At 47.0% G+C, this 14,508-nt stretch overlaps 1 protein-coding gene across 1 annotated transcript in view; it reads left to right on the forward strand.

Annotated features, from left to right (window-relative positions):
• The first annotated feature begins 1,397 nt into the window (after nucleotides 1-1,397).
• mrps5 (mitochondrial ribosomal protein S5) overlaps nucleotides 1,398-14,508 on the forward strand; it is a 118,969-nt gene continuing 105,858 nt past the window's right edge. The window contains exon 1 of the mRNA XM_033022101.1: nucleotides 1,398-1,449. Within this exon, the coding sequence (XP_032877992.1) occupies nucleotides 1,398-1,449 (52 nt within the window). The remainder of the gene's footprint in view (nucleotides 1,450-14,508) is intronic.

Genomic DNA, 14,508 nt, shown 5'->3' on the forward strand with positions numbered 1-14,508 from the left:
TTTAAGAAAACATGGACAAGATCCTTGGAGATATAATAGAGAAAAATGTGGCTCTCCAGCCAAACAAAGTATTTTTTTATTGGTGAGAGATTAGGTAATCTCTTAGAAATTCCTCTGAGTCAATAACTTCTCCTGGACCACCCACATTGAAGCAAGGACCAAGAAAGCACACCAACGCCTCAACTTCCTTACAAGGCCTGGGAAGTTGGGCATGTCCTCTACAAATCTCACCAACTTCTACAGATGCACCATATAAAGCATTTTGTCAGGATGCATCACAGTGCGGTTTGGGAACAAGAAATTGCAGCAAATTGTGGACGCAGCCCAGACCAACCTCCCTTCCATTGACTCCATTTATACCTCACGCTGCCTCGGCAAGGCCAGCAGCATCATCAAGGACCAGTCTCATCCTGGTCACTCCCTCTTCTCCCCTCTCCAATCAGGCAAAAGGTACAGAAGTGTGAAAACGAACGCACACTTCCAGATTCAGGGATGTTATCAGGCAACTGTATTACTATTACTGCCAGAGAGCAGTGATGAAGTATTATCTAGACCCTTGGCCTATACAGGATTGGACTTTGCTGGCTTTACCTTGCACTAAACGTTCTTCCCTTATCATGTATCTATCATGTAAATGGCTCCAGTAGTTACTCCAGCACTCTGTGAAACGTCACCTATCCATGTTCTCCACAGATGCTGCCTGACCCGCTGAGTTACTCCAGCACTCTGTGAAACGTCACCTATCCATGTTCTCCACAGATGCTGCCTGACCCGCTGAGTTACTCCAGCACTCTGTGAAACGTCACCTATCCATGTTCTCCACAGGTGCTGCCTGACCCGCTGAGTTACTCCAGCACTCTGTGAAACGTCACCTATCCATGTTCTCCACAGATGCTGCCTGACCCGCTGAGTTACTCCAGCACTCTGTGAAACGTCACCTATCCATGTTCTCCACAGATGCTGCCTGACCCGCTGAGTTATGGTGCAGCAGCATCTGTGGAGCTAAGGAAATAGGCAACGTTTCGGGCCGAAACCCTTCTGGAAATAGGCAACGTTTCGGGCCGAAACCCGGAAGGGTTTCGGCCCGAAACGTTGCCTATTTCCTTAGCTCCATAGATGCTGCTGCACCCGCTGAGTTACTCCAGCACTCTGTGAAACGTCACCTATCCATGTTTTCCACAGATGCTGCCTGACCCGCTGAGTTACTCCAGCACTCTGTGAAACGTCACCTATCCATGTTCTCCACAGATGCTGCCTGACCCGCTGAGTTACTCCAGCACTCTATCTGCGTGTATCTTTGCTATAAACCAGTATCTGCAGCGTTTTGCTTCTACATGTGATGTGGGCGTGAGGGCAAGGCCAGTGTTGGTTGTCTCTCCCCAACAGCCCGTGAGACGATGGTCGATGGACCATTGCCCTCCTTCCAGTGTCCGTGCCCCCGTAGTACAGGTGACACTGCAGAATTAGGCCATTCGGCCCATCAAGTCTACTCCGCCATTCAATCATGGCTGGTCTATCTCTCCCTCTCAACCCCATTCTCCTGCCTTCTCCCCTAAACATCCGACACCTGTACTAATCAATAATCTATCTATCTCTGCCTTAAATATATTAACTGACGGCCTCCACAGCCGTCTGTGGCAATGAATTCCACAGATTCACCACCCTCTGACTAAATAAATCTCTCCTCATCTCCTTCCTAAAAGAACGTCCTTTTATTCTGAGGCTACGACCTCTGGTCCTAGACTCTCCCACTAGAGGAAACTAGTGGAAACGTGATTGGACTTTTCTGGCTTTATCTTGTACTAAACGTTTTTCCCTTATCATGTATCTGTGGAATTCTCTGCCTCAGAGGGCAGTGGAGGCAGGTTCTCTGGATACTTTCAAGAGAGAGCTAGATAGGGCTCTTAAAGATAGCGGAGTCACGGGATATGGGGAGAAGGCAGGAACGTGGTACTGATTGGGGATGATCAGCCGTGATCACATTGAATGGCGGTGCTGGCTCGAAGGGCCGAATGGCCTACTCCTGCACCTATTGTCTGTTGTAAAAACTGTGGACGGCTCAATTGTAATCATGTATGACAATAAACTATTGTTGACATCCGTGGTACTATTACACATAACAAAGATGTCATTAAGTTGGAAAGGGTGCAGAAGGGATTCGCCAGGATGTTGCCTGGGCTTGTGGGCTTGAGTTACAGGGAGAGGTTGGATAGGCTGGGACTTTTTTTCTTTGTAGTGTAGGAGGCTGAGGGGCGACCTTATTGAGGTGGACAAGATCATGAGAGGCACGGATAAAGTGAACGCTCACAGTCTGTTTCCCAGGGTAGAGGATTCAGAAACTAGAGGGCACAGGTTTAAGGTGAGAGGGGAGAGATTGAAGAGGGACCTCAGTTTCACTCAGAGTGTAGTCCGTATCTGGAATGAACTGCCAAGGGAAGCTATAGAAGTGGATACAATTACCACTTTTAAAATATATTTGGATACAGAGGTATGGAAAGGAAGGGTTTAGAGGGATATGGGCCAAATTGAGGCAAATGGTACTCGCCCAGTATGCCAACATGGTAGGTGTAGGCAAGGTGGGCCGAAGGGCCTGTTTCTGTGCTGCACATCTCTGTGACCCTATGCAGGGAAAATGAAGATGAATGTACACAAAAATGCTGGAGAAACTCGGCGGGTGAGGCAGCATCTATGGAGCGAAGGAATAGGTGACGTTTCGGGTCGAGACCCTTGAAGGGTCTCGACCCGAAACGTCACCTATTTCCTTCGCTCCATAGATGCTGCCTCACCCGCCGAGTTTCTCCAACATTTTTGTGTACCTTCCATTTTTCCAGCATCTGCAGTTCCTTCTTAAACATGAAGATGAATGATCTGTTGGCTTTCATTACAAGAGGATTTTAGTACGGGAATAAAGATGTCTTCCTGCAATGAGTCTTTTCTTTAATAATTTCGAGACCTGAAATGTCACCCATCCCTTCTCTCCAGAGATGCTGCCTGTCCCACTAAGTTACTCCAGAATTTTGTATCTACCTAGGATCTACAGATGCTGGTCTATACCAAAGACTGAGACAAAGTGCTCAAATAACTCAGCTAGTCAGACAACATCTCTGGAGAACACGGATAGACTCATAGATCCTTAAAGAGTGGGAACAGGCTCTTAGGCCCAACTTGCCCACACCGGCCAACATGTCCCATCTATACTAGTCCCACCTGCCCGCATTTGGCCCATATCCCTCCAAATCTTTCCTTTCCATGTACTTGTCCAAATGTCTTCCTCAACTACCTCCTCTGGCAGCTCGTTCCATACATCCACTACCCTTTGTGTGAGAAAGTTACCTCTCAGATTCCTATTAAATCTTTCCCACCCTCACCTTAAACCAATGTCCTCTGGGTTTTCACTTTTTCACACAGAGAGTTGTGAGTCTGTGGAATTCTCTGCCTCAGAGGGTGGTGGAGGCCGGTTCTCTAGATACTTTCAAGAGAGAGCTACATAGGACTCCTAAAGATAGCGGAGTCAGGGGATATGGGGAGAAGGCAGGAATGGGGTACTGATTAGGGATGATCAGCCATGATCACATTGAATGGCGGTGCTGACTCGAAGAGCCAAATGGCCTACTCCTGCACCTATTGTCTATTGTTTCTTGATTAACCTCCTCAGGGCAAGAGACTCTGTGTGTCTACCTGATCTATTCCTCTCATGGTTTTGTACATGATTGATGATGTTTTGGGTTGCAAACCAGTCTGAAGAAGGGTCCTGACCAGAAACGTCACCAATCCACATTTATCAGGGAAACTGCCTGACTCCAGTACTTTGTGTCCATGTTAGTCTTTTCCGTATCTTTATGAGGAACTTCACAGTGTAGTGACTCAAATTGGTTAAGATAGGACAAATCTGCATTTAAAGAAGTTTCTTAATTTTGAAACATTAATTGGTTTCTTTTTCCACAGATGCTCCTTGACTGGCTGAGTTCTTCCAGCATTTCTGTTTTTCACGTAAACTCACTATCTTTGTATTCTGTTTAAGAAGGAGCTGCAAAAATAGAAGGTAGATAAAAAATACTGGAGAAACTCAGTGGGTGAGGCAGCATCCATGGAGCGAAGGAATAAGTGACACGTTTCAGGTCGAGACCCTTCTTCAGACTGATGTGGGGGGGGGGGGGGGGGAAGAAGAAAGGAAGAGGCGGAGACAGTGGGCTGTGGGAGAGCTGGGAAGGGAAGGGGAAGGAGGGAGAAAGCAGGGACTACCTGAAATTGGAGAAGTCAATGTTCATACCGCTGGGGTGTAAACTACCCAAGCGGAATATGAGGTGCTGCTCCTCCAATTTGTGGTGGGCCTCACTCTGGCCATGGAGGAGGCCCAGGACGTAAAGGTTCTTCTTCAGGCTGATGTGGGGGTGGGTGGGGGGGCGGGAAGAAGAAAATCTTTGTATTCTGAATGCCTTTTGCCTGATGTGCCACCTGTTTTATTACTTGCATTCTCAGCGTGTCTTGACACTTGCCTGGATAAATTATGCACATACATTCAGGTCCCCTGTTCTTTCATATCCTGCAACACTTTCCCATCTAATCTGTACAGACGCTCGTTTTTTTTCCTGCTGGAATATATCATTTCAAACGCCTCGGTATTAAATCTCATATGCCACTTGACGCCATTCTGCTGGACTTTTCATGTCCTCATTAATAATTGTTCAATCCGTTGTTTCCCAAACTTTACAAACTGCAACTTTTGAAATGTTTTCCATGTTCAGGTGTAGGTGTTTTTATTGTCACATGTGTTGAGGTACAGTCAAAAGCAAAGATCCTATAGCGGAGCAAGATAGGCCACTCCTGCTAAAGGCAATGTGCTGACGTGTAGTACGCAACGGAGCGGAACGTGGGCCTTTTTACCAAATAACTTTTGTTTTTACGAGGATATTTCCGTAACCGGCTTCAGTCTCCGCACTAGTTATCTTTGCTCCGCTAGGGGATCTTTGGTGCGGAGACGGAAGCCGGTTGGGGCCGAAGATTACCCATGAATCTGCCCATGACCGTACTAGGTCTTTTTCATCGAGTGGGCTATCTTGCTCACTATAGGATCTTTGATCAAGAGCTTTGGCTTGCATTCTTTTGAATGTTGTTATAATACCTGCCTCAACTATCTCCTCTAATAGATCGTCCTTACACCCACCTCCGTCGGTGTCAAATAAATGCCTCTCGGGTTCAATCGTATCGAGGCAATAAGGCACTCTCACCTTAAACCTATCCATACTTGTTCTTGATTCCCCATTTCCATACTAAAAATACTATCCATAAATACATCAAGCCTTACTCAAGTACAGTAGGAAGAGCAAAGGGGAAGATATTGAGTGTAAAATATAGTTCACAGTAGTATATCTTATGGTTAGTGTTATTAGGTGTGGTTCAGGAATCTGATGGTTGCTGGGAAGAAGCTGTTCTTGAACCTGGAGGTCACGGTTTTCAGGATTCAAGATTCAATGGAGTTTATTGTCATGTGTCCCAGATAGGACAATGAAATTCTTGCTTTGCTTCAGCACAACAGAACATTGCAGGCATAAACAAATACAGAACAGATCAGTGTGTCCATATGGGTTTCAGCAACTAAGTTACAGAGAAAGGTTGAACAAGTTAGGGCTTTATTCTTTGGAGCGCAGAAGGTTAAGGGGGGACTTGATAGAGGTCTTTAAAATGATGAGAGGGATAGACAGAGTTGACGTGGATAAGCTTTTCCCACTGAGAGTAGGGAAGATTCAAACAAGGGGACATGACTTGAGAATTAAGGGACAGAAGTTTAGGGGTAACATGAGGGGGAACTTCTTTACTCAGAGAGTGGTGGCTGTGTGGAATGAGCTTCCAGTGAAGGTGGTGGAGGCAGGTTCGTTTTTATCATTTAAAAATAAATTGGATAGTTATATGGACGGGAAAGGAATGGAGGGTTATGGTCTGAGCGCAGGTATATGGGACTAGGGGAGAATACGTGTTCGGCACGGACTAGAAGGGTCGAGATGGCCTGTTTCCGTGCTGTAATTGTTATATGGTTATACCATTGAATTACGTGGGAACATTTACAGTCGGAGGCTCCTGCAGCTGCGGGAGATCGTGATGTCAGATTCAGATTCAAACTTTATTGTCATTGTGCAGTGTACAGTACAGAGACAACAAAATGCAGTTAGTTAGCATCTCCCTAGAAGAGCGACATAGAATATGAGCAATAAATAAATATATTTACGTGCATACAGTCATAGTAGTGCAATTATTATTTTTTTCCTGGTGGAGTAGTGTGACAGCCGCAGGGAAGAAGCTGTTCCTGGACCTGCTGGTCCGGCAACGGAGAGACCTTTAGCGCCTCCTGGATGGTAGGAGGGTAAACAGTCCATGGTTGGGGTGAGAGCCGTCCTTGGCGATGCTGAGCGCCCTCCGCAGACAACGCTTGCTTTGGACAGACTCAATGGAGGGGAGCGAGGAACCGGTGATGCGTTGGGCAATTTTCACCACCTTCTGCAGTGCTTTCCGGTCGGAGACAGAGCAGTTGCCATACCATACTGTGATACAGTTGGTAAGGATGCTGTCGATATCGCTGGTGCATTCAAGTGCACGAGCAGCATGTCCATTACGGCGCTGATTTCTGCCATTTTCCTGATCCACGTGAGTTGAGTGAAGCTGTAGATAATCCTTTTCTGGTGGGCTGCTTCGCAAATGTCACCACAGGCAGACTCCTGTACCTTCTTCCCGATGGCGGCAGTGAGATGAGAGCGTGGCCAGGGTGGTGTGGGTCTCTGATGATGCTGGCTGGCTTCTTGAGGCAGCGCCTCCTGTAGATGCCTTCGATGGTGGGGAGGTCAGTACCTGTGATGGACCTTCGATGGTGGGGAGGTCAGTACTGTGTGGGAGCGGGCAGTGTCCACCACTCTCTGTAGTCTCCTTCGTTCCTGGGTGTTACTGAACCAGGCCGTGATGCAATCAGTCAGTGTGGTACCTATAATACACCTGTAGAAATTCAATGTAGTATTCAGCAAGATAGACAATAGACAATAGGTGCAGGAGTAGGCCATTCGACAGTGTGAGCCAGCACCGCCATTCAATGTGATCGTGGCTGATCATCCCCAATCAGTACCCTGTTCCTGCCTTCTCCCCATATCCCCTGACTCCGCTATCTTTAAGAGCCCTATCCAGCTCTCTCTTGAATGTATCCAGCGAACCGGCCTCTGAGGCAGAGAATTCCACAGACTCACCACTCTCTGTGAGAAAAAGTGTTTCCTCGTCTCCGCTCTAAATGGCTTACCCCTTATTCTTAAACTGTGTGGCCTCTGGTTCTGGACTCCCCCAACATCGGGATCATGTTTCCTGCCTCTAGCGTATCCAAATCTTTAATAATCTTATGTGTTCCAATAAGATCCCCTCTCATCTAAACTCCAGAGTATACAAGCCCAGCCGCTCCATTCTCTCAGCATATGACAGTCCCGCCATCCCGGGAATTAACCTGGTGAACCTACGCTGCACTCCCTCAATAGCAAGAAGGTCCTTCCTCAAATTTGGAGACTCCAGGTGTGGTCTCACTAGGGCTCTGTACAGCTGCAGAAGAACCTCTTTGCTCCTATACTGAACTCTTGTTATGATGCCAAATCTCTTCCATCTCTCGAGGAAGTAAAGGTGCTGCTATTTACTATGTGATTGTATGAACGTGATGCTTTTTACATGATCATCGCTGCCACTGTAGGTGTGAACAAAAACAGAAGGCATCTCCATTACAAATTCACAGCAACACCTTTATACCACAGGCACAAAAACATTTGTTTGCAATATTTTTTAGTATGTTAAATTACCTCTCAGAATACATTGCATTTATGCATTAGTTGTGGGTAGGTCAGTGGCTGAGCTGCTGTCTCACAACATCAGACAGGCGATCACGGTGGTCCAGCTGTAGAGTTGCTGCCTTACAGCAAAATGCAGCACCAGAGACCCGGGTTCCATCCAGACCACGGGCGCTGTCTGTACGGAGTTTGCACGTTCTCCCCGTGATCTGCGTGGGTTTTCTCCGAGATCTTCGGTTTCCTCCCACACTCCAAAGACGTACAGATTTGCAGGTTAATTGGATTGATTAATTGGCTTAATAAAATGTAAAAATTGTCCAAGTTGGCGATATGCAGAGTACTGATTGGAGATGATCAGCCATGATCACATTGAATGGCGGTGCTGGCTCAAAGGGCCGAATGGCCTACTCCTGCACCTATTGTCTAGTGTCTACTGCCCTGCCGACTATAAAATTCAGAAGGTTCAGAGACCAGGATCTATCCTGACCCCGGCTGCTGTCTGTGTGGAGTTTGCACATTTTTCCTGCGGCTGTTTTTTTCTGGGACAGCTTAAAGACAGCAGAGTCAGGGGATATGGGGAGAAGGCAGGAATGGGGTACTGATTGGGGATGATCAGCCATGATCACATTGAATGGCAGTGTTGGCTCGAAGGGCCGAATGGCCTACTCCTGCACCTATTGTCTATTATTTTTTTAACGTTCTTAGAGAAGCAGCACAGAAACAGGCTTATCCCACTTCTAACCTACGAACCCACACATCTTTGAGACACGGGAGGAAACTGGAGCGCTCGGAGGAAACCCACGCAGTCTAAGAAAGAACGTGCAAACTCCCCACAAATAACACCCGCAATCAAGGTGGAGCCCGTGTCTCTGGTGCCATGAGTTAGCAGCTCCCTGAATGATTAAGAAAGAACTGGAGATGCTGGAAAAATCGAAGGTAGACAAAAATGTTGGAGAAACTCAGCGGGTGAGGCAGCATCTGTGGAGCGAAGGAATAGGTGACGTTTCGGGTCGAGACCTTTCTTACATCAGTCTGAAGAAGGGTCTCGACCCGAAACATCACCTATTCCTTCGCTCCGCAGATGCTGCCTCACCCGCTGAGTTTCTCCAGCATTTTTGTCTAGCTCTCCGAATGGTGCCACATCAGACAAGATGGTCTTTATAACAAGTCATATTCTAGTGAGGCAAATCTCCCTCCGCATGCAGAGAAGATATTTTATGCCAATGTGCCTGGGGGAAATGTTAAACTTTTTTGACGTCCTCACTGTGACCCATTTAATATATAATATAAATATAATAAGGCCTATTGCTAATGAGACATTGTTTACTGGTGTGTTTGCATTGTGGTGCTGGCTGCATTGATTTCAACATTCTCCAGGCTTCTGTCACAAAGCAGTTGATAAGATACAGCGTCTCTCACACAGAGGCAGCAAGCGCTTAAGTCCGGGCACTTCAGGGGAAATAAAGTTTGTCATAAAACTCTAGTGCTGCCTTAATCCCTTCAAGGTAAAGCAGTGTCTCAAAACCCAGCACTTTTACAGCTCCCAAACCCTATCATCTGCAAAAATGACCAGTTATCAAATTGCTAATCTGGGTTGTATATAAGTTTATATTTGTCCCCTGACTTCTCATTCCTTATGTTCATAAGTCATAGGAGCAGAATTAGGCCATTTGGCCGATCGAGTCTATTCTACCATTCAGTCGTGGCTTTCAAGCCATTTAGAACGGAGAGGAGGAAACACTTTTTCACACAGAGAGTGGTGAGTCTGTGGAATTCTCTGCCTCAGAGGGCGGTGGAGGCAGGTTCTCTGGATGCTTTCAAGAGAGAGCTAGATAGGGCTCTTAAAGATAGCGGAGTCAGGGGATATGGGGAGAAGGCAGGAACAGGGTACTGATTGGGTATGATCAGCCATGATCACATTGAATGGCGGTGCTGGCTCGAAGGGCCGAATGGCCTACTCCTGCACCTATTGTCTGTTGTCTATTGGCTGGTCTTTCCCCCCTCAACCCTGTCCTGCTGCCTTTGCCCTTGCCTATAACCTTTGACACCCTTGCCAATCAAGTATCTGTCACTCTCCACATTAAAACACTTGGCCTCCGCAGCCGTCTGTAGCAGAACACCCTCTGGCTGGAGAAATTCCTCCTCATCTCCAGTTACATCCTTTTACTCTGAGGCTGTGCCATCTAGATTCTCCCACTAGTAGAAACATCCTCCCCACTTCCACTCTATCCCGGCCTTTCACTATTTGTAAGTTTCAATGAGGTGCCTCCTCATGCTTAGACAATAGACAATAGATGCAGGAGTAGGCCATTCGGCCCTTCGAGCCGTAACCGCCATTCAATGTGATCATGGCTGATCATCCCCAATCAGTACCCCGTTGAATAAACAAACGTCAACACGGTCCAAGTTTCAAGTAATAAGCCTAAAGGGCCTGTCCCACTGTACGAGGTCATTCAAGAGCTCTCTCAAGTTAAAATAAGAATCAAACTCGTGGTAAGCATGTAGAATGTACGTAGTGGGTACGTCGGAGCTCGGGGACGTCTCTTAGTGGCTCGTAACGCTAACGGTGGGTACTCGTGAAACGCGGTAGACTCGTGAAGATTTTTCAACATGTTGAAAAATATCCACGAGAGCCCCGAGTACCGACGAGTGGCCATTAACGTAAATCTCCGAGTTCGAATCAGGGGAAACTCGGGAGAACTCTTGAATTAGCTCGTACACTGGGACAGGGCCTTGAATGTGTCCATTGAAAAAATAATGGTAAACACAGCAGAGCTCATTAGCAGACACTGGAAGTCATTTTGGCAGAATAAAAGTGAATCAAAGATCTCCCACATATTGAAAGCTCCATCATTTTAGCACCGCCCGTCATTACTGTACATTGTTATCTGCAGAATAAATAGCTCTTGTGGGCTCTCTTGGCTGTGAGAAAATCATTAGAAATTTCATGATAACACTGCCAGCTTGAAAAGCTAAGTGGTCTCTAATCGTTAAGGTTTGAAGTCAATTGGGGAATACATTTCAAAAAAACAACAGAGTCGAGAACAAGAGAGCGGTGAATCTCTGGAATTCTCTGCCACAGAGGGTAGTCGAGGCCAGTTCATTGGCTATATTTAAGAGGGAGTTAGATGTGGCCCTTGTGGCTAAGGGGATCAGAGGGTATGGAGAGAAGGCAGGTACGGGATACTGAGTTGGATGATCAGCCATGATCATATTGAATGGCGGTGCAGGCTCGAAGGGCCGAATGGCCTACTCCTGCACCTAATTTCTATGTTTCTATGTAAGACAAAGGCAATTGTGCTGAAGTAACTGTCACTGTATGTCATGTTGTCACTTGCGGGCGGAGCACCAAGGCAAATTCCTTGTATGTGAATACTTGGCCAATAAACCTACTTACTTACTTACGTAATATTAATTGAAGTAATTTGCAAAAGTCAGTAGACAATAGACAACAGGTGCAGGAGTAGGCCATTTGGCCCTTCGAGCCTGCACCGACCGCCATTCAATGTGATCATGGCTGATCATCCACAATCAGTACCCGTTACTGCTATCTTTAAGAGCCCTATCTAGCTCTCTCTTGAAAGCATCCAGGGAACCTGCCTCCACCGCCCTCTGAGGCAGAGAATTCCACAGACTCACCACAGACGTGTTTGTTTCTTGAGGGGGGGGGGTGGGAGGTAATCGAAAACAAGAGGAGCACGTGGGGGGGGGGGTGGCCGTGAATAACAATTGGGACCCGGCAAGGGGAGCCCACCTTGAGGGACGGTGGGAGAACAAAGGAGGACCCGGGGTGGGGGAGGGGGGACTCTAGTTTTGAATCCTCTACTTGGGAGGTCACTTTTAATTTCACGTTTTTGTACACTTTTGCATGTTGTGACTGTCGGCAGACCTATTTCCCTCCGGGGATCAATAAAGTTTTATCATGTCGTATCGTTAAGGTGAAACATAGAAAATAGGTGCAGGAGGAGGCCATTTGGCCCTTCGAGCCAGCACTGCCATTCAATGTGATCATGGCTGATCATCCACAATCAGTAACCCGTGCCTGCCTTCTCCCCATATCCCTTGATTCCACTAGCCCCTAGAGCTCTATCTAACTTTCTCTTAAATCCATCCAATGAATTGGCCTCCACTGCCCTCTGTGGGAGGGAATTCCACAAATTCACAACTCTCTGGGTGAAAAAGTTTTAAATGACATCCCCTTTATTCTTAAAGCCCTGTCCCACTGTACGAGTGCATTCAAAGAGTTCTCCCGAGTTTGCCCCGATTCGAACTCGGAGATTTACGGTAATGGCCACTCGTCGGTACTCGGGGCTCTGTTGAACATGTTGAAAAATGTCCACGAGTCTTCCCGTGCTTACCTGCCATTAGCGAGTCTTCCCGAGTACCTGCCGTTAGCGTTACGAGCCACTAAGAGACGTCTCCGAGCTCCGACGTACCCGCTACGTTCATTCACCGTGCTTACCACGAGTTTGATTTTTTTTTAAACTCGGGAGAGCTCTTGGAATGAACTCGTACTGTGGGACAGGGCTATTACATTGTGGCCCCTGGTTCTGGACTCCCCCATCATTGGGAACATTTATCCTGCATCTAGCTTGACCAGTCCTTTTACAATTTTATACGTTTCTATAAGATATCCTCTCCTCCTTCCAAATTCCAGTGAATACAAGCCCAGTCTTTCCAATCTTTCCTCACATATCCCGGGGATTAATCTCGTGAACCTACGCTGCACTGCCTCAATAGCAAGAATGTCCTTCCTCAAATTAGGAACAAGATTTAATATGAGAGGATGCAAATGCTGGAAGAACCCTTTGGTCGGGCAGCATCTCGGTGAAAATTTTGAGTCGGGACCTTTCTTCAGACCAATTTTTCTCATTCCCTTCTCAGTCTGAAGACGACACCTATCCATGTTCTGCAGGGATGCTGCCTGACCCGCTGAGTTACTCCAGCATTTTGTGTAAACTGGCATCTGCAGTTCTTTGTTTCTACAAAGACTTAATATGAACCTGAGGGGTAACTTTTTCACACAGAGGGTGGTGGGTGTATGGAACAAGTTGCCAGAGGAGGTAGTTGCGGCTGGGACTATAACAACATTTAAAAGGCACTAGGACAGGTACATGCATGGGTTAGGTTTAGTGGCAAATGGCCAAATCCGAGCAAATGGGACTAGTATAGATGGGGCATCTTGGTCAGCGTGGACGAGTTGGGCCGAAGGGCCTGTTTCCCTGCGATATGATTCAATGAGAGGAATGCTTAAAGGGCACAAATACAAATGGGCTTGTACACTCTGGAGTTCAGAAGGATGAGAGGGCATCTCATTGAAGCATATAAGATTGTTAAGGGTTTGGACACACTAGAGGCAGGAAACATGTTCCCAATGTTGATGGAGTCCAGAACCAGGGGCCACAGTTTAAGAATAAGGAGTAAGCCATTTAGAACAGAGACGAGGAAACACTTTTTCTCACAGAGAGTGGTGAGTCTGTGGAATTCTCTGCCTCAGGTGGAGGCCGGTCCTCTGGATACTTTCAAGAGAGAGCTAGATAGGGCTCTTAAAGATAGCGGAGTCAGGGGATATGGGGAGAAGGCAGGAACGGGGTACTGATTGTGGATGATCAACCATGATCACATTGAATGGCGGTGCTGGCTCGAAGGGCCGAATGGCCTACTCCTGCACCTATGTCTGAGTCCTTTAAAAATGTAGTTCAGAGACTCGGGTAACGGGAGTGAGTCAGTGTTCATGACGTTCCTTACTAATCTGGCTCATTTACTACTTTGACAGAATGCATGTGCTCAAGCTGAACATAAATATTATCTCAAGAGATAGCCAGAAAACTGTCACATTGCATTACTTTTAGCTTCCCATTCTATCATCTGAGTCAATAGCAACAGGGAAAATAGCAGAGGTTTTTTTGTACACAGCAAGGCGCTGATACATATGATTAATAAACACGCGGACATCAAATCAAATAATGACGTTGAACTTGTTAGACGTGCTGGTATGCGTACTACGCGCGTGCAGTCACAAAACATGTATTTGGAAATAGAATCAGCCTTTAATTTGTCACGTCTGCATCAACACTTGCCGACGGCATGGCTGATCTTTCGCCGGCAGTAGTCTTGTATCCCGTCATGCCCTTAAAAGCTCAACATCGACAAACAGCAACTCGAGGGCCTGTCCCACTTACGCGACTTTTTCGGCGACTGTCGCCACCCGTCATAGGCCGTTACAGGTCGCCGAAAAGTTTCACCAGAACAAGGTACGACTCTTTGGGCGACTACTCACGACCATACAGGCTTCACCACAAGAAATGTCACCTGTATGGTCGTGAGTCGTCTCCTCAGACAACAGACAATAGGTGCAGGAGGAGGCCATTCGGCCCTTCGAGCCAGCACCGCCATTCAATGTGATCATGGCTGATCATCCCCAATCAGTACCCCGTTCCTGCCTTCTCCCCATATAATAATAATAATAATAATGGATGGGATTTATATAGCGCCTTTCTAATACTCAAGGCGCTTTACATCGCATTATTCATTCACTCCTCAGTCACACTCGGTGGTGGTAAGCTACTTCTGTAGCCACAGCTGCCCTGGGGCAGACTGACGGAAGCGTGGCTGCCAATCTGCACCTACGGCCCCTCCGACCACCACCAATCACTCACACACATTCACACACATTCACACACATTCACACACAGGCAAAGGT

Source organism: Amblyraja radiata, chromosome 5 (genome assembly GCF_010909765.2).
Source record: "Amblyraja radiata isolate CabotCenter1 chromosome 5, sAmbRad1.1.pri, whole genome shotgun sequence".
Lineage (NCBI taxonomy): Eukaryota > Metazoa > Chordata > Chondrichthyes > Rajiformes > Rajidae > Amblyraja > Amblyraja radiata.